The 20,141-nt window shown below is 39.3% G+C and overlaps 1 protein-coding gene across 1 annotated transcript; it reads right to left on the bottom strand.

Moving 5' to 3' along the window:
* Positions 1-1,703: 1,703 nt before the first annotated feature.
* Positions 1,704-8,735, bottom strand: RERGL (RERG like). Its single transcript, XM_031048178.2, has 5 exons — positions 8,630-8,735; positions 8,449-8,505; positions 6,086-6,159; positions 3,741-3,889; positions 1,704-3,071 (listed from the first exon to the last, which is right to left on the bottom strand). The coding sequence occupies exons 1-5, from the start codon at positions 8,676-8,678 to the stop codon at positions 2,789-2,791; spliced, it is 612 nt and encodes a 203-aa protein (XP_030904038.2). The 5' UTR covers positions 8,679-8,735; the 3' UTR covers positions 1,704-2,788.
* Between the last annotated feature and the right edge of the window lie 11,406 nt (positions 8,736-20,141).

Here is a 20,141-nt window from a genome sequence, read left to right as displayed (position 1 = left end):
ACTGTTTATTTCAAAACTATAGTGAGAAAGAGCTTCAAAAACCACCTGAAAGCTCTCTGAGAGACAGCATTTGGGACCCAGGGGCTATTACCTTTATACTTCAGTAGAATCTCTCTGCTTTTATGTCACTGTTTTTAAAGTAAAAACAAGCTGAAGACAGGGGAAAAGAATATCAATCCTGAGTGTCTTTCTCAGGCAACATTTTACTGAAACTAGAAAGTTCATATAAACAAGGACTTCTAAATATGACAGCAGGAAACTTTTAACTCCTGTACAGCGATTTCAGAGTCTTTCAGTGAGAAAGGATAGGATTATATGCTGAAGCAATCTGTGGCAAAATAACTCCATTTCCACTCTTTTATGAGTTCAATATGCTCTAGGTGATGTCACTGTCAAGGGTGAGCATCAGACACCACTTACATCATTTACTTTGCTATGAAAACAAGGTTCTTCTTTGCATTTTCAAGTGTGTCTGAGCAAGTAAGATATTATGTTTTGTGTTACGACTCCAAGAGTACTTAGAAAAACATCAGCAATCTCAGTCATTTAAGTATCTTACTTTTCTTTTAAAAGCCCTGTTAAATATGCTAACAAAATACACTTAGAAAGGGAGAACATACATCTATCTGCTTTAAAATTTAACTCCTCAAATTCTGCACTCTTGTTCATCTGCATTTACTGGCAATAAAAGGCAAGTGAAATCCTGACCCTAAGAACATCAAGTTATGTCTGTTCTGGGTGCTTTAGTATGCTTAAGTCCAAATACATCCTGCAGTTGTTTCAGCTTGTTTCAAGTGAGGGCAGCCTATCTTCTGAGCCAGAAAGTAGATGGTCTGCGTTCCAACACTTACCCCATCTAGACAAAAAGGAAAGGAAAACTGGGGGGTATACTGCAGATTCTGCCTGTCTGGAAGTCCACATTCCGATGAATAGAAGCAAATCAAACTAATTAGCTGCTCTGTTACTATCTCATTTTTAAAGGATAAAAAAGTTCTCTACTGTTCACTGGATAAAGGTACATGAAGGCTTCTTCATTGTGTACAGGAAACACAGCTAGGGGCTCCTTTTTGTGCAAGTGTCTGATTCCCACATTTCCTCTCGTAATTTGAATTCCAGGTCTGCATGGTGCTTCGCTTCTACTGTAGTAGTCAAAACAGGAAGTCTGTAGCTTGATGCCACAGTAAAAGGGGGAAAAAAGAGGGCATGAAGACATCCATCTTATATCCAATTTATTTAATGCCATAGCAGTAAATACAGTTAAGAATTCTCAAATCTGGCAATGATACAGCTGCCTGATAGATCAACAGTCTTATTAGTAGTTCAGGAATTCCGTGTGTGCTGGAAAGCTGAGGGGTGTACATGAGCAGTTTTCAAGTTCAACCTCACAGATATTGTTAATAGTTAAATATTCTACTCCTGATATGGCAGAGCAGCATCTGCATAGAAATAAAGCAATGCTGTGTCTGTCAGCACTGAGAACTATATTCCAATTTTTGGCAGTCTTAAACCAAGTGAAATAAACAGTATCTTTTCCTTAAAAAAAGGAAGTGATCTTTGGTCAACACTTATAAAACTAAAGTACATTTTAATAACAGTAATGCTAAGATTATATAGAGTTTTTGTATTATCTTAATGGGGTGGACATTTGAAAACAGTAAGAGCTCTGAATATCACTTGACTACATATTTAGACCTGTCTGTTTAATATCCACATTTAAAAAGTGTAGCTAACATTTCTTAGCACTCTCTCAAGTGGCATTTCAATACCATAGTGATGAGTTGTTGTAAAGACATTGGTCTTTAGAAAAACACTCTATGCAGTTTAGGAGCACAGGTCTTACCAGCAGGCTGACCTTTAAATCCAGGCAAACATTCTAAAGGACTTGCACTCTTTACCAGTCCATGTGATTTTCAAGCCTCCACTCCCATCTAAAATTGAGTAGGCACAGAAACATTTTTGCAGCCCATGAAAAGTGGTCTGTGAAAGGGATCAGCACAAGATGTTACCCTGGCCTTAATGCTGGCCCTAGTCATATAATTATTTCACTAAACAATGGCCTTGCCAAAACAGTCTGATGCTGACTAACATTTCACTGACTGTTCAGTTCCCACCCTGCTCAACCCTCTCTACTTACACCAACCAACCCAAACCCCAAACAAACCACCAAACCTGGAACAGGAGACAACAGTGCTTTGTTGTTTTCCTGCTTCCCTACTTCTGGTGCCTTTTCAGGTAAATACTTCTTGTAGATTTGGTGTCTAAGCATTTAACTCATATGAATTTTAGCAGGTGTTAAGCACCTTTAGGCACACAAGGATCCAACCCATCCTTCCTTCAGTTAGATATATTATTACATGAAGCAGCAGTATTTTGCTTTAGTGTAAGTGTTCTTGCATAAAAAACCCCAACCACGTCTCAGAACTCTGAAGTAACATTTTAATCAGCAAGGTTGAGTTTATTGGAAATAACTTTTCATTGTTCAGTTGCACCTAGAAGCCCTATCCAAGACCATGCTGGTGTTTAATAAATACGTACTAAAACTCTCCTCTGAGATATTTAAAGGATGAGAGGAGCAGCTTAGTGACAAAGCCCTAACACAGTAAATCTGTAGTAGAACTGAAAATAGAAGGTCAGGTCTTCTAGGTCTAGACCATGTCCACTTGACCTTACTATATCCTGCCTTTGGTTTCTTCTTACTCCTCCAGACACTGACTTTTGGAGGAAACTGAATTCCAAAAACTGTGTTCCATTATTTCAACTTGTTCCTGCCTCAAAAGTAACCCAAATATTACACAGATTTCCTTCTCTTTCCAAATACATTGTTGATTAACTTGGCCATTGACTTTGATCCACTTGGTCGTCTCTTTTCCTTCACTTTGAAATTTGATGTGATAGTCCTCAGGACTTTTGTGAACATTACCACAACTTCCTGATAATGTTCTGCTGCAGACAGTTCACAGAATTGGCACTTATTATCTATTGCCAGCTTCTGGCCTTCATCCCAGCCAACTTCCCTCATGTGGCATAAATCTTGTTTATTACCAACCAAAAATACTGATGACTCAGCCATTCTGAAACAAAAAAAGTTTTAATTAGAGATATGTTACAATACTGTGCTATATGCTGTACTATATAGATCTCTGCTTCTGATAAATGTGAATGAAATCCTTTCTTTATACTTAGGAAGCACCTTAGCTGACTGATGCAGGAATAAATACCACCACATGTACTCAGGCTTGCAGTTTTGGTGGTTCTTTTTGAAAGTAAGTAGTTTGTTTCTTACCACATAGTCATCTATGTGCGCAAATAATGTTGGGGTCACTGTTAAAGACAGTTTAGGAGACATTCATGGTATTAATTTATTGTGGGAAGAACTTTCTTCAGCCCCCACACTGGTGCATCTCTATTGGTAATAGAGTGGGTGAGTAAAAGCATAGACAGACTGTGCTGCTTTTTACCCATCCATGTAAATCACAGCAGAGGGATTTATGGCAGTTATTTAAATAGTAGTGCTATAAGAACTAAGAACAAAAATCCCAATGTACTTGGCTTTGGATATAGTGAAATAGATTGCAGTTTGCAACAGTTTACATTCCGGTACATTATTGTTGGTACTGCATTATGCCACTTGGATGCTGCTGGATTTTAATTGCTAGTAGGATGCCTACAACTCACAGACAAGTTCTCAGCTTTTTTGTATGTTTGCTGAGGGAAAAGAAAGTAAAAATAAGGCCACTTACTTTTTACAAGCTCCTATGTGAGACTCTCGGATCCTGTACAGCAGTGCCTTTGCAAATGCAAATGATGCTCTGTCACTGATGTCGTAAACAATGATAAATCCATCAGCCCAGTGGAGCTCGTCTGTGAGGGAGAGCTTCCCCCGTTGTGGCTGAAAGAAGTTTAAGATCACACGCAAAAAGAATGTTACTGTTGTCACTTCAGAGCATTTTCTTTTTTTGGTCAGTCAATGCGAGAATGTTGTATCTTTCATTGCCAAAGATATTAATAGGTCTAGATGCTGGCTTTGAATTCAGGCGAGTCCTGCTCCAAATGCCTAATAGTCTGACTACAGTAACCTTTCGTTTTGTTTGTACTTCATTCATTTTGTTTCCTCTGCTTTGTTCAAGTCTGAAACACTGCTTACCCATAGGATAAATTTCTAAAGGGCTAAGAAAAATATCTCCTTTCAATCTGCAGTTGATTTTAAGGAAACCTGTGACAAGTCACTCAAGTGATAAGGGGGTTAGTTGTCCAGTCACCCCAAGGAACTTGGGATGAAGTCCCTTCACCCCTGGGAACTGTTGCACTTACAATTTCTAGAAAACAACACTTGCAAACTGACCCATTAAGCTAAGGAACGAAATGTCAAAACCATTTTAAAATAGCCTATCTCTGCAGATCATTTGGCAATGCCTAGAAAGACCATGAGACATAAGATAGGGAAAAAACTGGAAGTTTACAAACAACAAACCAAACAACCCTAGACTTTTGTTCTGGAAACCCCACCTTGAATTGCAATTTGAACACTGTTTTAAGTTATTCTCTCACTAGTTTAGTGCTTTGCTATTTACAATGTATAATCTCCACTGACATCCTACTCTAGTTGTCTTGATTAGCGCAGTATCTGAGCAGCACAGTAGCATCATAAGCTGGACAGGGAAGGCTTTAACTTCTCATGAGGAATGGAATGCTGGCAGTGAAAGGGGATGCATTAGAATGACGAGATAAAACAAGCTTCCAGAACTGTCTGTAGACTTCAGTATCTTGAATCCAACAGGTTTAATGTTGCGGTGACTGTGCAGCAGGTGCAGGAGCAGGAAAGATGACTTGTGTGTGTCACAGCTGTTTCACAGACAGATGAAGGGACAGTGAGCTTTGCAGAACAGGGATCCAGTTATTAGAAACTTCAGGGAGCAAAAAGACTTCAGGAAGCAGAAGCAAAAATGGCAACTCTTCCTTCCACAGTCTGGCCCCCTTGGGACCTGCTTTTCTTTCCCAGCTACTGTGGGATACAGGACCTCTGTACTCCATCCATCTTGTTCTAGAATCAGTGGTCCTATCAGACAAAAAGCAGTACTACACTCTTATTTGTTACCTACTCCTCTGCAGGCACTTAGAAGTCAGGAAGAAAGCAGCAAACAGCTAAAGTTAGGCCTCGTTCCTAAGGAAGAACTCTACAGGACAGCTCAAGAGTGCTGTTAACAACTGATCTCTGGTCTACTTCAAAGGCAAAAAGAGCCCAAATTGTAGCAACCAAAGCTTCTACCCATAATGTCATCTAATCTGCTTTACACTAGCTGCCAGTCTCACTGTTTCAAGTATCTTAATAAAGAGTTGCTCATAGGCCACAAGATTTAATATGTGTCATGGTTTAAGCACAGCTTCCACTGTAAGGTTTAGGAAAGGGGACCAACATAGGTAGAAACTAATCCACAGTACTGAAACAATCCTACAGTCCCTAATGAATAGTCCCTCACCAGCATCCCTGTAGGCCCCTTCAGATACTGGAAGCTGCTCTGAGGTCTTCACGCAGCCTTCTCTTCTCCAGGCTGAACAGCCCCAACTTTCTCAGCCTGTCTTCATACAGGAGGTGCTCCAGTCCCTGATCATCCTCGTGGCCTCCTCTGGACTTGTTCCAACAGTTCCATGTCCTTTTTATGTTGAGGACACCAGAACTGCACACAATGCTCCAAGTGAGGTCTCACGAGAGCAGAGTAGAGGGACAGGATCACCTCCTTTGACCTGCTGGTCACGCTCCTCTTGATGCAGCCCAGGATACGGTTGCTTTCTGTGCTGCAAGCACACACTGAAGCTGGCTCATGTTCATTTTCTCATCAACCAACACCCCCAAGTCCTTCTCTGAATGGGTGCTCTGAATCTCTTCTCTGCCCAACCTGTAGCTGTGCTTGGGATTGCTCCGACCCAGGTGTAGGACCTTGCACATTTCAGTCTTTATCAGTAAAGCAATCAGAGATTCTAAGAACAGACAAAACAATTTGAAACACACACATGCCCCTTCTAACACTTTTTGCCACTACACAGGTAAAATGTAGAACAAACTGTCTTTGGTACCGAAAATTCTTACCTGTGAACAAGGGTCATAAATTTCCAAGTGTATCTGCCTCCCATCCAGGCATAAGTGTTTAGTGTAGATGCATTCTAAAAGACATATAGTATGCAAAGAAAACTAGCATTAGCGACTGGGAAGGGTGGTGAAAAGGCAGCAACATGAGACTGGGTAATACTGAGGGTTCCTTGAGTATTGTCTAGTTTTCAAGGAGTCTGGGTGGGTTTTGGTGGTTTATTTTTTGGGGGTTTTGCTTGTGTTTTCCTTTATTTTTTGTTTGGTTTGTGATGGCATTTTTTGTCAGGTTTGTTTCCAGTGTGTATTTAAAACTGTTTCATTTTCAACACCCAAACTGCCCAGCCCCTTAAGCTGACCACCACTATTTCACTGTGGTATTCTGTCAAAATGTTGATGTAATGAATACTTTTGGATCCTAGGTTTCCAAAAATCTAAGTAAAGTGGATGTACAACATTTGGAATCAGCTAAATGCTGATGATTTCTCAGCTTGATACCAAGGCTCAGTGTTATGAAAGTAGTAAGGCAGGCTATATGTAAGTTCTGATTCTGTACAAAAATCATTATTTAGTAATAATGTTTATTTACCATGAAATCTATCGCTTTAAGAGTTTTCATAATAGGTAGCATTAAGCCAATAGTATTTACAGGATCATGCCCTTAGACTAGATCCTAAAACATTTCTGTAGTGTCACTTCTCAGATATAGGACTTTGCAAGAGCACTAGCAACCCTTGGAATTCTACTTACAGACACACTATTACTATTATTTTAAGCAGACTTTTCTAAGCAAGTGTAACCGACTTGTGTTCATGGCACTAGTCTACAGTATCATTTCTCAGTTACTGAACTACAAAGACAAGAACTGGTTTTGGCACTACTGAAAATACACTTCAAACTGTGTATTAAGTGCATAGATAAGGTCTCCAATCTCTGGATTTAGCATCTTCAGTACCATGTTAAACGTTCTCCATGTGCATCATCAGAGTTGATGGTGAACTACCAGTCCAAAGCATCTCAGAGTATTAAAATATGCAGCCTCTTGGTGGTTTCCATAATTAAAACTTGAATACATACTTTGACTCCACTGACAGTGGGAGGTTCTTTATTTTATCACCTATATTCCCACTTTACTCCCCCTTTCTCCTCTCTAGAAACAGATCTAAACTTATAGTCCAACAACCATTTGTTAACAAATGAAAATGCTTTGGGAGTTCTACATGCCTTTTCTGAGACTTGCAGTATTGGAAGATCAGAACAAGGCAACCTGGTTTTATTTAGATTACTTAAAACACAGAAAGCACTACATAACTTGGTAACTTACATGTGACAGCTTAGAACTGGATAGGTTACCTGGGACAGAAACTGCCCTTTCAGTCTGTGTTTGTATAATAACAAGTATCAGTAGAGCATTTATGCACAACTGTAACTCCACTTTCAGCATAAGTTCATTTGGGTATTTTCAATGAATTTCAGCTTAATACTTCTATTTTATATTGTATTTATTAACCTTGGGAAGCTACTCTTTTTGTAAGAAAGTGGCTTTGGAAAGACCCCTCCACTTTAGCAGGGAAAGTGAGGCAGGCAGCAATCTCCATGTTAAGTGTTGGGATTTCTCATGCCCCAGAAGCTGGAGTGGCAGACTTCCAAAGGAGTATCAGTTAAATAACACTTCCACTCAGGATGTGAAAGTTCAAATCCTGCTTTGCCATCTCCCAAGACCTCAGAAATGTTTAAGGATCAGTGTATTTGTTCTGGCATGAATAAGAAATCCTATCCTCAGCATGGCAAGGCTTTCCACAAAGCTATCAAATCAGTCCACTCCTGCACAAGCAGTGGGCTTTGCATTATGCTTTGATTAACCAGTAGTGCCTGATAAACAATCAGTTTCACCTCTCCTCTGGAGCTGACAAGAAGATACGCAATAGGAGAGGTACTGGGGCTGTTTGGTTTTCTTTTTTCCAGTCTATTTCTTTACTCTCTTCTTTATCTCCTCTCAGATTGAGTTTACTATTATCTACCCACGTCTTGCACATGCAGCCTCGTTATCTTTCCTTCTTAAGTCCCCTCCCAGTTGCTCTGTGACAAGCACCGCATCAGCCCACTTGTACTTACTGGAGTTCTAAGTGATCTCTCCATAGATACCTGGCTCGCCTTTTCCCACCTTTAAGCTCACACTCCATGAGGAAATACCCCCGATAAGCAAGCAGAAACTTAAACCTTCCTGAGGAGTTCTGTGGAACTGCATTCCTACCCAATTCCTTGTTCAAGTAAGTGTTTGAAGCATCCCATTCTGCCTTCCCCCCCGCACTGCCCTAAGTGGAGGCCCCACACAGCATTCCCACATGGCATTCCCAGAGGCTCACCGGCGTTGGATGCATACTCCCCGATGAACCTCCGCGTCAGGAACCGCACCGCCAGCGCTGTGGGAGGGAGAGAAGCACACACCGCGTTGAACGGGGGTCCTGCCATTTAACGGGGTCCTGCCGCCCGCCTCCCCCAAACCCAAGGTATGCTCAGGCCGGGGCCGCCCTCCTCCCCACTTACCCGACTTGCCGGCCCCGCTGCCGCCCAGCACAGCCAGCTTCACCTCCATCACACGGGCACCAGGACACTCACCGCCGCCTCCATTTCTTTATAGCAGCCTGGCCAAGCGCAGCTCCTCCAGTGACGCAGCCCAGCAGCCCGCCTTCACCCCGCTCCCCCCGCCATTCCCCGCCCCATTGAGGCCGGTAGGTACAGCTGCCTTTGGGGGTCGTGGTTTTCATTCTCTTTGACTGACATCCTCCTCCCTCCCACAGCCTTCTTCTCCACCACACAAACTTTGTTCGGGCGGCGTTCCTGCTGTCTGGCCCTGTCTTTTCTCTTCTTTCCTGCTCTTCTTTCCGCCTTCTTTGCTTTTCCCCCCTCCGCTCCAGGCCTCACAGTGCGCAAAGCATTTTTACTGGGCCAAAAGGGGGAAAGGGGAAAGAGACATTCCTTAGCTGTGCGGTGTGTTTATTTATGCTGTTTGTTTGCAGGCTGTCATCATTTTGCAGCAGGGATGTGAAAGTGAAGAAACTAAAACGATGATTTGTTTATATTTTAACTGTTTCTGAAGTTTTTTGCTAAAAGAAGTGTTTTGTGCTTCTCTGGTGTTCTCCACCCCAGGTTTCAGAACTAACCACTAAACCTCTGATCTTGCATCTTGGTGGATAGTGCTTAGCTGAGGCTTACAACACTTCCCTGAAGCTGAAAAGTACGACAGATGCAGTAGGTGAGAGACAAAGGGCTAAACCCACAGAACCAACAGCTTGTCAGAAGGCTCCTCAAGTGCTCCCTAATGGCTGTTGAGCTCTGAAAGTGCATACAATACTTAGGTGCATAGGTCTAGTTAGTCCACTGCTGAACAGAATACTGCTCCAGCATCCAAGGTACACTGGTGTACTTATTCTGTTCATGTTTATTTTATTTGTTTATATAACTTGAATACTTAATTCTGGTATTTTTACTCTCTTCTGATGAAACTGGTGTGCATTGTATAAATGCTTCAATAAAGCACTAATTCATTATGCTTGCTAGGGGGTGTTACAGCTACAACAGATTTACATGAGCTCAGAAAAAAAAGGAGCAGACAAGATACTTGAATGTATGTTTTTTATAGCTAAGGAAGTGCTTAGTGGGTTAGGGTTAGGTTAAACATGTAGGCACAACTTGGCTCCAAGGTCCCTAACTTACAAGTACCTAATGGGGTTTTTGATACTTGAATTCTGCTGCTGCTCACTTACAAGAAAAGTTATGGTTTAAATGGAACTTTAGTTATTATAGTTTAGTTTTTTTAGTCTGACCTTTTATGGCAATTTTAACATTAGTTTTTGAAGCAGTGTGGTGCCGAGATCACTAGGCTGGAGTCAATATTGGTATAACTGGCACAATTTAGTATTTTACTATTTCATATGCATTGAAGCCACTGCAATAGAAAATCTAAAACTTATCCATATGCACCATTATCAATGCTGCAACTTGTGAAGGCAAATAAATGGTTCTGGTGTTTCTTTTAAGCAGAAGTGTGATGTTTGAACCTGTCTCGCAGCTTGGGAATGTACTTTAGTTTCTGTTAGAGTACGTGCAGATTATGACTGTGCCATGGAAAGGGTGATTAAGGCAGTTTTAACCTTATAAACAATCCATGGTACAGGAGGACAGTTAACTCTTGAGAAGGATTTGGCTCAGGATGCACTTCTGAGGTTGGCATATTCTTCTCCCTCATTTTTTTTGCACTGCTTATTCATGGCAATGTTGGTTTATTATAATCCTGTCACTCATTCCCATCCTTGTGGCATGGTGGGCCTGATACTGAAAATGATGATACTGAATAGGGAAACACATTATTTCAGCTCAGTGAATTCTGTGGAAGAGCCATAGCGGAGATTTCCCAGTAACTGTGGGAAGGCTTGGGTCTGTTTCAGACACTCTTGCAGCCAAGTGACTGCAAGTGAAATCAGAAGGTGAGAGACTTCACTGTACAGGAATCTTATGCATGAATATTAACGATATGGCAGCTTGTTCAGAATCAAATGCTGCAGTACTTGGGATGTAGGCTGTCCAAACAGAATCCAGCTCTCCTATTCACCTTGCAGTGACTTAACTACATGAACACTTCTCTCACCTAGACAGCAGATGTGATAACCAAACTAGGGTGTTGCCCATGTTAAAGAATATATTGCCTGGAACTTTTATTTCTTTTAGTAATAAAAAAAAATCTTAAGAAGGTCGAGACAATTTATTGTGTACATTTTGTATGTGTATACCTTAAAGCACTAGAGAAATTTAAGTTTTATTGCAGATGAAACAACATGAATGTTTCTGTCCTGAAAAACTGTCCTTGTCCGTTCAGATTCCCTCCACTGCTTGCTTTCCTTCAGCATGACTGTTCTTACCTGCAACTTACACAACTGTCTTTTTCATTGCCTTCCATTACTGGCTCTGTGCTGGCCATCCTTCCATCTACTGGAACAGGTTTACTTTCATTACCCATGGGTGTAAAGGTACAAGGGTAGAGATGCATAGAAAACAGTTCACTTCTCTAGTGAGAACAAGCTTACATGTTAGTTTTGGGTTTGGTAGTCAAAACTGAGTCAGGTCTATGGTGCTCAAATTAGAAGTGATGAAAATTTCTTTACATGTGTAAACCTCTGCTATGAAAACAGTAGGCTTCTAATAGATATACTGGAAATAAATCATTAGCCAGATACATTACTTTTGCATGGCGAAGGATTGATTTTGAATTGTTTTTAAGCTAAAAGTTTTCAGACATCTGCAGGTCACTGGGAAGATGAGGTCACTTTGCATTTCATTCCCAGTTTTGTAGATGAGGATTTCTGTGGCTTGATGCCAGTATGCCTCTGGGAGTCAGAACTGCTTATGGGAAAAATCAGCATCAGAAAAACACTTACTTTCCTTTTACGTGTTTTTTTTGGTGCAGCTTAGCTGCTGGAAAGAGGTGAGATTGGGAGTATTTGACTGTCTATATATACTCTGTGTACAACCACAATGGTTTGATCCAGAAAGCACAATTAGAAACAACTGGCTGAAGCAGGTGCCAGCTCCTTGCTTTGTGTGGTACAGGGTTTCTAAAGCTTGCTGAAGTTTGCATCCTTGTGGAATTAGTCCCCTTTTGGCTTAGGAAGTAATGTTTTCCAGAGAAGATCTGTCTTTTAAAGCCCACTTTCCATCAGATCGTCAGGTACAGCACTGTAAATGATACATCTGCTGCTCTGACTGCTTCTGTAGCATGTGAACTGGCCAACTCGAGGTCTGAAACCACAGCAAAATTAACAAAACTAGAAGGACAGGATATTCAGGTAAATGTGATATTTTCATCACCTATAGACTTGGATACATTCCTCAGTGGGATACTCAGAATTATTATTCATGACAGAAAGAAGACATAATGCAGCATAGTCTCAGTTACTTTGTGTTCACTTTTCATGGTATACTGGAAAAAATGAAAATTGCCATTTTCCCCTTGAAAATAGCAAATTGTTCTTGGAGGCAAGTTGTCCTATTCAGTGATTGAAATTTTACCTTGCTGGCCATGAGAATGTGTGTTTTTATTTAACAGAAATTACAAATTCTATCTGTGATAGAGTACCATTAATACTCAAGAAAAGTCACACTGGGTATGAAAACCAAAACTTTGTAGCTTCTCACAGCTTTCTGACAGACCCTGAAAGCACATATCATTCATGGTATCATGGAATGATTCTGCACTTTCATGAAATGCTTCCTAGCTGATAATCATCAGAGGTAAGGCCCGTATGACAGGGTTAGATCTGTTACAGCTGCTATTACCCTACACCCAGCCACTGCAGTGCACACAGATGGTGAAGCACTTAAAGGACTCTGCTCCTAAAGCTGGGACACCACATATTCTGGTGATAATAGCTTGTGGTTAGTGTTGTGGGAATGAAATCTGAGGCATCTAGACTTCAACATTTATAGCATGTGTCATCTATTGTTGATATAAATACATATCTTTTATTCATAGCATGAGAATTAGAGTCAGAATCTTTTATTAAACAAAAAGGTTGTTTGGTTCTTGAGTAAACAGTGTACACTGGGTTGTGGAAGTACCACACCAGTGTTACATTACAGCAAGATAAATCATCAAATTGATTTTCCGTTTCTTATTTTAAGTAAGTACATAAATGGTCTATTTGTTTAACATCTGTTCTACACAAATTCTGGGACACAGATTATCTTCTGAATAGATAACTGTAAAGTAACTAACACATGATAAAGACCTCTATATTTTACTGTCATGTAAATATTAAAAATAGTCTCATCAAATGGCTTGGACTGCCATATGGAAGTTAGAATTTTTTTTTTGAGTAATTAATGTGTTAATGACAAGAAGCAAAGGATTTAAAATTATATTTATCTACATTATGTAATTTCTACTTCTAGACAGATTTTTTTTTCTGGTGAGTTTCATATAAGAGACTTTTCCCAGAGAAATCGTTTCCTATGTAGTTAAATGTTTACCTTAACCCCACTGCGGCAGCATCTGAGTTGCAAGGCTAAATGCTTGCAGAGGGTGCTTATATCTAAATCCCAACATAAAGGTTATGATTTTTTGGTGTTAGTGCCTAGTGGAATGTTAAGTTATGTAGAATTATTTGGAACAAAACCACAAAACACATTTTTAACTGAGGCCTTTACTAGAATTTAATTTCTGTAGTTTACATTAACAAATTAAACACAATATATAGAGGAAATTAGAAGTTCAAGGGCTGGAAATGACACCTAACCTATTTCTGCTGTGATGGCAAATGCTTTTTAGTGGTCATTGATGTTTGTTCAGTCTATATTGTGATTAGAATCCTACTGAGAGTTCACAAATAAGTTACAGGGAGATAAACTAGTGTTCAAATTTGAAGCATTTTAATAGTTTTGTAATAAAATGCCAACACATATGTTCTTATCTCAAGTAAATATGTGAGATATGTTGATCTGTAATGGAAGTAAAGTCTTTCTGCATAGTACTTGAGGTGTTAGTGTTGAGCTATAATGTCTTAGTCTCTGCTTGGGTCCCTTCAAGTTTAATGTCAGCTCTTTCAATAATCAGCAGAGGCTTGAGATTGCTTCCATCGTTTTGGAGATGAAACAGGACTCCAGCTGAGCGTGTTCCTTGTCATCTACAATTCTCCTAACTCTCAAAATCATATCTCCTGCCTTTTTTGATTGTAGATATGTTCTGCAAAAAACTGTGTGTTTGAACAGTATATATATGAGGCAGAGGATGGATTATTTTTTTTCCACAGTGAGGCTTATCTCTCTTTAAATCCATGACTTGAATCATTATGGGATGTGAGAAGGAAGAACATATTTTCTTTTTAAAAGTTTTATGCTTTCTTATTAAGTATTTAATATATTTTTTTCTGTTTTCCTGTGCTATATATGTAGTAATGTTTGTCTGTGAGGTATATGCCACCTCATAATAGTATCTTCTGGATGAGGTTTTTATTAGATGACAAATAAGCAAATATTCAACCCCTAATTTCTACTAGATTAGTACTGTGGAGTTCAGAGTGCTTTCAAGCTGAAGTTGTATTCTGTCCAACATGTATTAGAAGAATAAAACTGGAAATTAAAATAGTAACATTTATTCATAACTTACTATTCTGTGGGAGATGTTTGGTCTCCAAATACGATGAGCTAAGTGTATCAGAATCTAAGCATTGCATGAAGCTACAGAGCTTGGTGCTGGGTCCTGATGGACAAGTTGAATATGAACCAGCTATGTGTCCTTGCAGCAAAGAAAGCCAACAGCATCCTGGGGTGCATTAGGAAGAGGTTTTATCATCACCTGATGGGAGAGTGTAAAGAAATGGAGCCAAACATTTCTCGGTGGTATACAGTGGCAGGAAAAGTGGCAATGGGCACAAATTGAGATGCAAGGAATACGTTTAAAACATTTAGTTTTTTATCCTGAGAGTGATTGAAAACTGGAAGTGGTTGCCCAGAAAGATTGTGGAGTCTTCATCCTTGAAGGTACTAAAAACCCAACTGGAGAGAGGCCTGAGCAGCCTGCTCTAACACTGCTTTGAGAGGGGAGTTGTAATGCTGTGTCTGTGTACAGAACTGTGCTGGCCAGCCCTTTAAATCTAAACTGTATTAAAAAAGAGAATGAATTGGACCACAGGATTGTTAGTTTCACTCTCTTTTTTCAGGTAATATTATGGTACCTGGAATTCTAAAACTGGAAGACAGTCCAAAGAGAAACAGTAATATTTGCATTAGTACAGTTTTGTAGAGGCATTTTTTCTTTGATGGTAAAGATAGTTCAATGTCCTTTTAAGTTCGTGCTCATCGCAGTTATGATTGAGCCACAAAAAGCATCTTTAAAAGACCTTGGAAGTTCTTTAAGGTACTGTTACTGCAAGATGTAATTCATATGAAAAGGTGCTGAGCACTCCAAAATCTATCAGCCAGAAGAGTCAAGTCATGATATTGTTATGTGATTTTGCTTATACTCTCCAATAGGCTCGCGCACTTTTAAAGTAGTTCCAGAGAATTTGGGAGTAGATTATAATTAGAGTTATTTATTAGTGTGTTTCAGTGTGTCATTCTAGTGAGAACATTCCAGTGGCTCTCAGTAGAATTGCACTTGGATAACTAGCAGCTAAAATGCTGTATATTTTTAATAAGCCTTCTGTTACTAAAGCCTATAATTTGGTTTAATTTTTATGGTCAGTTTTTTTAATTAAATGTATCATATTTTCATTTCATGCCAGTTAATATTTTACTAAATGTAATTTCACCAGAATGAGATGCTTATAGTCTAAGATAAGGGTTCAGACAGAGTTCTACTGCAGATCAAAAATGGTAACTTACAAGTAATTATTTTGGTTATGTTTTGTATCTAGATACAGAGATTCATCTGATGTGATTTTAATGATCCAAGTTACTATTAATAATGATATTGTTTGTATAGTTTTTGAATTTTTCTCTGTTTGGGCAATGGAAACTGTTACAGTTTAGTATGATCAGTATTACTTTCAAGTTCTCACTTAGGGGTTTTGTTTTGCTTGGTGTGGAATACACATTTCAGGGCTAGAGTTACTAATTTAGGAGCATTACCATTGGAGTTAAGACAAAAGTCACAGAATATTTTACTTGGTCTGAAATCTAGTAGGAGCTGGTCTGAGTCAAAATTGACTTGATAGTGTCACATTAAAAGTGTATCTGAAGTGTATCACATTAAAAGATCTGAAAAGTATCTGTTTTCATTAAAACTTACTGAACTGTAATGTACTGAAAACCCTTTTTTTGGTAGTGCATAGGAAATCTTGCAGCATTCTGGTTTAGAAATGACAAGTGGAAAACGGCATGTTCACAGAAAGCTTTTGGGTTTGGGTTATATTTGTTTTTTTTCTTGAGGGCAATGTGTAAATAAATGTATTACTGAAACCTTTCTTGGACTTTGACTGTGAGAAGTTCTTGTACATAAACTCTCATGAGAAATATAGAAATGATTTTATTCTCATGCATATAGTGAGGATAATAGGAGGGGAAAATAATCAAAGGTAGCTGTAGGATGGCGGAATTCAGGAATAGAAACAAGCCCCAGGTATACAGCACTACAGAGCATATTGCAGAGGCTTATGACTGAGAGGAAAAAATACCTCAGGATTTAACATCTGAATCTTGAATTGTTGCAGATTCTTTGTATGCCCACAGCTGTTGACTGCTGCTGAAAGAAGCAGGAGGGAAAAGAAGACTACAAACACATTCATCAGCAGGTATCTGCATAATGTAAGTACCTAGTTACAGCCAGTTTGTTTCATACTTAATTTGTTGGGGGGTTTAATTAGCTCAGGTTCTATATGAAGCTTTAATTAGTCTACAGAAAAACTGTAACTGCTCAGAACAGTTGATATAGTGATGACAGCTCAGTGTGTAGGCTGGGAACAATCTCTTTGTTTTGGAAGAGCTAGATAATGTGAAAAAGATGTACTAAAAGGCAGGAACAGACTGTTAAATGAGTGGATTTGCAAGAGCAGGCAAACTGAAGAGGTGAAAAGACATCCACTTTGGCATGTTATGGGGACAACTTTGGGGTAAAATGTTTCTGTGAAGGTAATGATTTTTGAATTTGAAAATTGCATAGGAATTTTCTACTTCTTGTCATGTTGTTCTTTTTCCCTTTTGAGGCTTGTTGGTGTCTCAGAATCAATAGTTGCTTGAAGGGCAGAGAAATAGGAGAGCTTTAGTGGTCCTGAGACTTGATTTGAATTACAGTATTGCTGCTCCATTTAAAAGTCTCAAGTGTTTTCAATGTAGTGGGATTAGGGGGGAATAGTCTTGAGTTTGGTGAACAGTGTTGTGGCTATGTTAGCTAGTTTAGAAGAAGTTGAGGAGTAGCCCCTGAGCACAGGTGGCACATCTTGACACATTTGCAGTCCAATGTTCATTTTTTCTCTGTAAGCATCCTGATAAATGAAGAATTATGTTGACAGAAATGATCAGGTCAGGAGGAAAACTGAGAGTACTCCCTTGCAATTTATTACTTATTATGCATCACAACTAGCAAAACTAGATTTTCATTTGAAAGGACTGTGGATCATCTAGGAAATTGCTTAGGTAACAACATTACTTGTTCAATAGAAAAAGAATAACCACTGACTTTTCCATACACTTAGTTATGTAAGTTTATTTTTACAAAGTAACCTGAATAACTGATCTCGATTTTACAAGTCTGAGTTCCTTCTTAAAGGAAATAATGGTAAATCACATTTTGGTTTGCATGAAAACAGCCAAGCCCCCTGCAGCCCACACATCATGACCTTAATGTCAAGAGTCATAAACTACTGCCTCACCTTTGGAGGGCAGACAGGAATGGTGTTTTGTGAGCACTTTAGAAGGATGATATGAAAAGGAGTGTCACTGCTCCATTACTGAACAGGCTTGAGTATGGCTGTGCTAGGCATGTTAATGTTCCAGATTGACCTCAGCAATATCTTCTGCATCACTGCGCCCACAGCCTTGAATTCAGATAGCCCAGAACCGTCAGGCCAGTGTAGACCCTTGCTTACAAAATGCAGCCTTAGGGGGCTATGCTTGCCTGCTAAATATGGTTAACATCCAGAGATTTTCTGCATTGTCGCAAAATTGATGTTCACATTCCACCTGAGATAAAATAGGTTTTGTTTTCTATCATACCCTTGGCCTAGTTTATAAAAAAGAAAAATAAAAATCATAAACCCTTCCATTTGTTGATAAATGTGTGTAGGTCTCTAGTGATCTGAGTTGGGTCAACAAGGATGTTTTCTGTCTATCTAAATCATACTGAGATTTTTTATGGTCATTTTGTGGGTTGTAAGGCTATCATTTATAAGCTAAGTGCTATCAAAAGCCTTATCCTGTTCTGTTGAAATCAATTGGTGTTTCTGCTATTGCTTTTCAACTGTAGTAGGATTGATGACTGAAACTGAGCAGCTGTCGAAAGGTTAGTTTTAAAGTAGAATTGTGGTCAGAAAAGCAAAGTGACCCTGTCAAACTGGCATGCTGGGAGCACTACATTTATTTCTTCTCAGCAACTTCCAAACCAAATCTTCTCAGTTTATGAGTCAAACATTTTTTATTGACTTCCAGAATTGCAAAGTCAGCCTCAAATCAAAACTGTTGCTTCTGCTTCAGTCTGCAGAACGCTCTTCATTTAGAACTTGGTTGACATGTCACTGATGCATGGCTCAATCCAGCGTGCCTTTCTATGTCTTTCCTAACTCTGGAGGGTGAAAGCTGCCACAGTAAAGTTTTATTTGTTAGGAGAGTAAACAGATATGACTTGCAGAGATAAGGAGATTAATAGGGGAAGTTGGGGTCATTTTTATATCTTTCTTCTAGTTGTATCTGCACTTTAACCCTTAACTTCTGCCATGATAACAATTTAATGTTTTCAGATTTCTTTAATATGAGACTGGAGAGTCTAAACTGTCTTCATTGTAAAAGATAGTTTCAGAAGTGCTTAAATTTTATGCTGAAAGCGATGATTTCAGGATCAGTGTATGACTTCAGAAACCAGACATGAAAGAGGTGACTCCTCCCATGTCATGCAATTCCTTGTTTACTCTCAAGGGTTCACCAGGTTACACAGGGATGTGTATTGCAGAACTAATTCAGTTTATTACTGAAGACCTCTTAACATTATATAATCACAGGAGGGGCTTCAGCAGATGCTCTCCTGTCATAGCTGTGCCTTAATCTGACCCTGACCTAAGAATCTGGATGTGGCTCCTCAGGCAGCACATACATCATCTGATCTTAATTGCTTATTTGATTAATATACCATAGTTAAGATGTATGCTCAGTTGTAAAGTTAAGGCCAAAGCGCTTCCCTTCTATCACAAGTACAGCAAGTCAAACAGATTCATTTAAAGTCCAAAGCAGAACATCATCTTTCTAATAAGGAGATTAATTAGATCTGTTGTTTAAAATGTGAAGTGGCTTCCATTAGCAATCTATGGGCTGTTTTAGAAGTTCCTCTGGATCTTTATTTTGTCAGTTATCACAAAGAGCAGTAGTCATTCCCGTGAATGTGTGTGTGCACACTTGCTTACGATGAAGTGCGTGTGACAGATGCACAGTAATTTCTACCATGCTTTACACCACACATACTGTCTTGAGTAATGCTTTGTGGAACTTAAGTGTGTGATCTGAAACAATAGCTATTTTTAAGGACAGCCAAGCGTGAATGACTCTTCTGAAGTGTGAGTATATGCTAATTGAACTCCTTGGGTGCTACAAAAACTGGTCAGATTTTTACCATTTTTTCATGTTTTTTCTAGGGTTTTTTTCCCCATTCCTCAAATTCACCACCTGTGAAAGATCATAAAAGTGTTGGTGTTTGCCTTCATCTCTAGTGTTCTTCCTTTCTCCTGTAGACTGCAGCATTGTTTAGTGACTTTGTTTATCTACTGCAGGTGAGACTTTTTGTTTAATGAGATTGTGATATGGGAGGAGCTGCTTGTTGATCTCTTTCTGCTTTCTTTGTTGCTAGTAAACCTTTGAAGGGTAGAGGAAGATTGGTCCTCCCAGAGAAAAGCTGAACATGTACAGATTAGAGAAATTTTTGTGAGCTGGGTATTACAAAGAATGGGATAGAGAAAGTAAGGAGCAGGTAGAGAAGGGTGGAGATTAAGAAAGTGAAGTGGAGCAGAAACTTTTCTGCAAGGGGGCTACAGCAATATTTGTGGAGGTGGTAGAAAGAAAGAAGCTCCCTTAAACATGCAAAGGGTTGTTCAACTAGCAGCTGCTGAATGAGACTGTTGGGAAAGTTGCAGGCTTCAAGATTACCATCCTTGGAGTGCAGGTTGGTTTCAAACCCCAATCTTTCTGTTTAGTGTTTTGCCCTGCAGATGTTTTCTGTTTTTGAGGTTTCTCCCCTACCATCTTTATTTTGGGTGCAATCAAGAGCCAGTGTCAGAAATTCTAGGTGTTTGGTATTTGTTGATGTGCTTGCTTTTTAAAGAAGCTATCGAGTTGCTCTTACTTTTCAAATTGTGGTAAGGTGTAT

This window comes from Melopsittacus undulatus, chromosome 5, assembly GCF_012275295.1.
Source record: "Melopsittacus undulatus isolate bMelUnd1 chromosome 5, bMelUnd1.mat.Z, whole genome shotgun sequence".
NCBI classification, from domain to species: domain Eukaryota; kingdom Metazoa; phylum Chordata; class Aves; order Psittaciformes; family Psittaculidae; genus Melopsittacus; species Melopsittacus undulatus.
The sequence above is the reverse complement of the archived record's forward strand: the minus strand, read 5'-3'. Positions and strand labels throughout refer to the sequence as shown.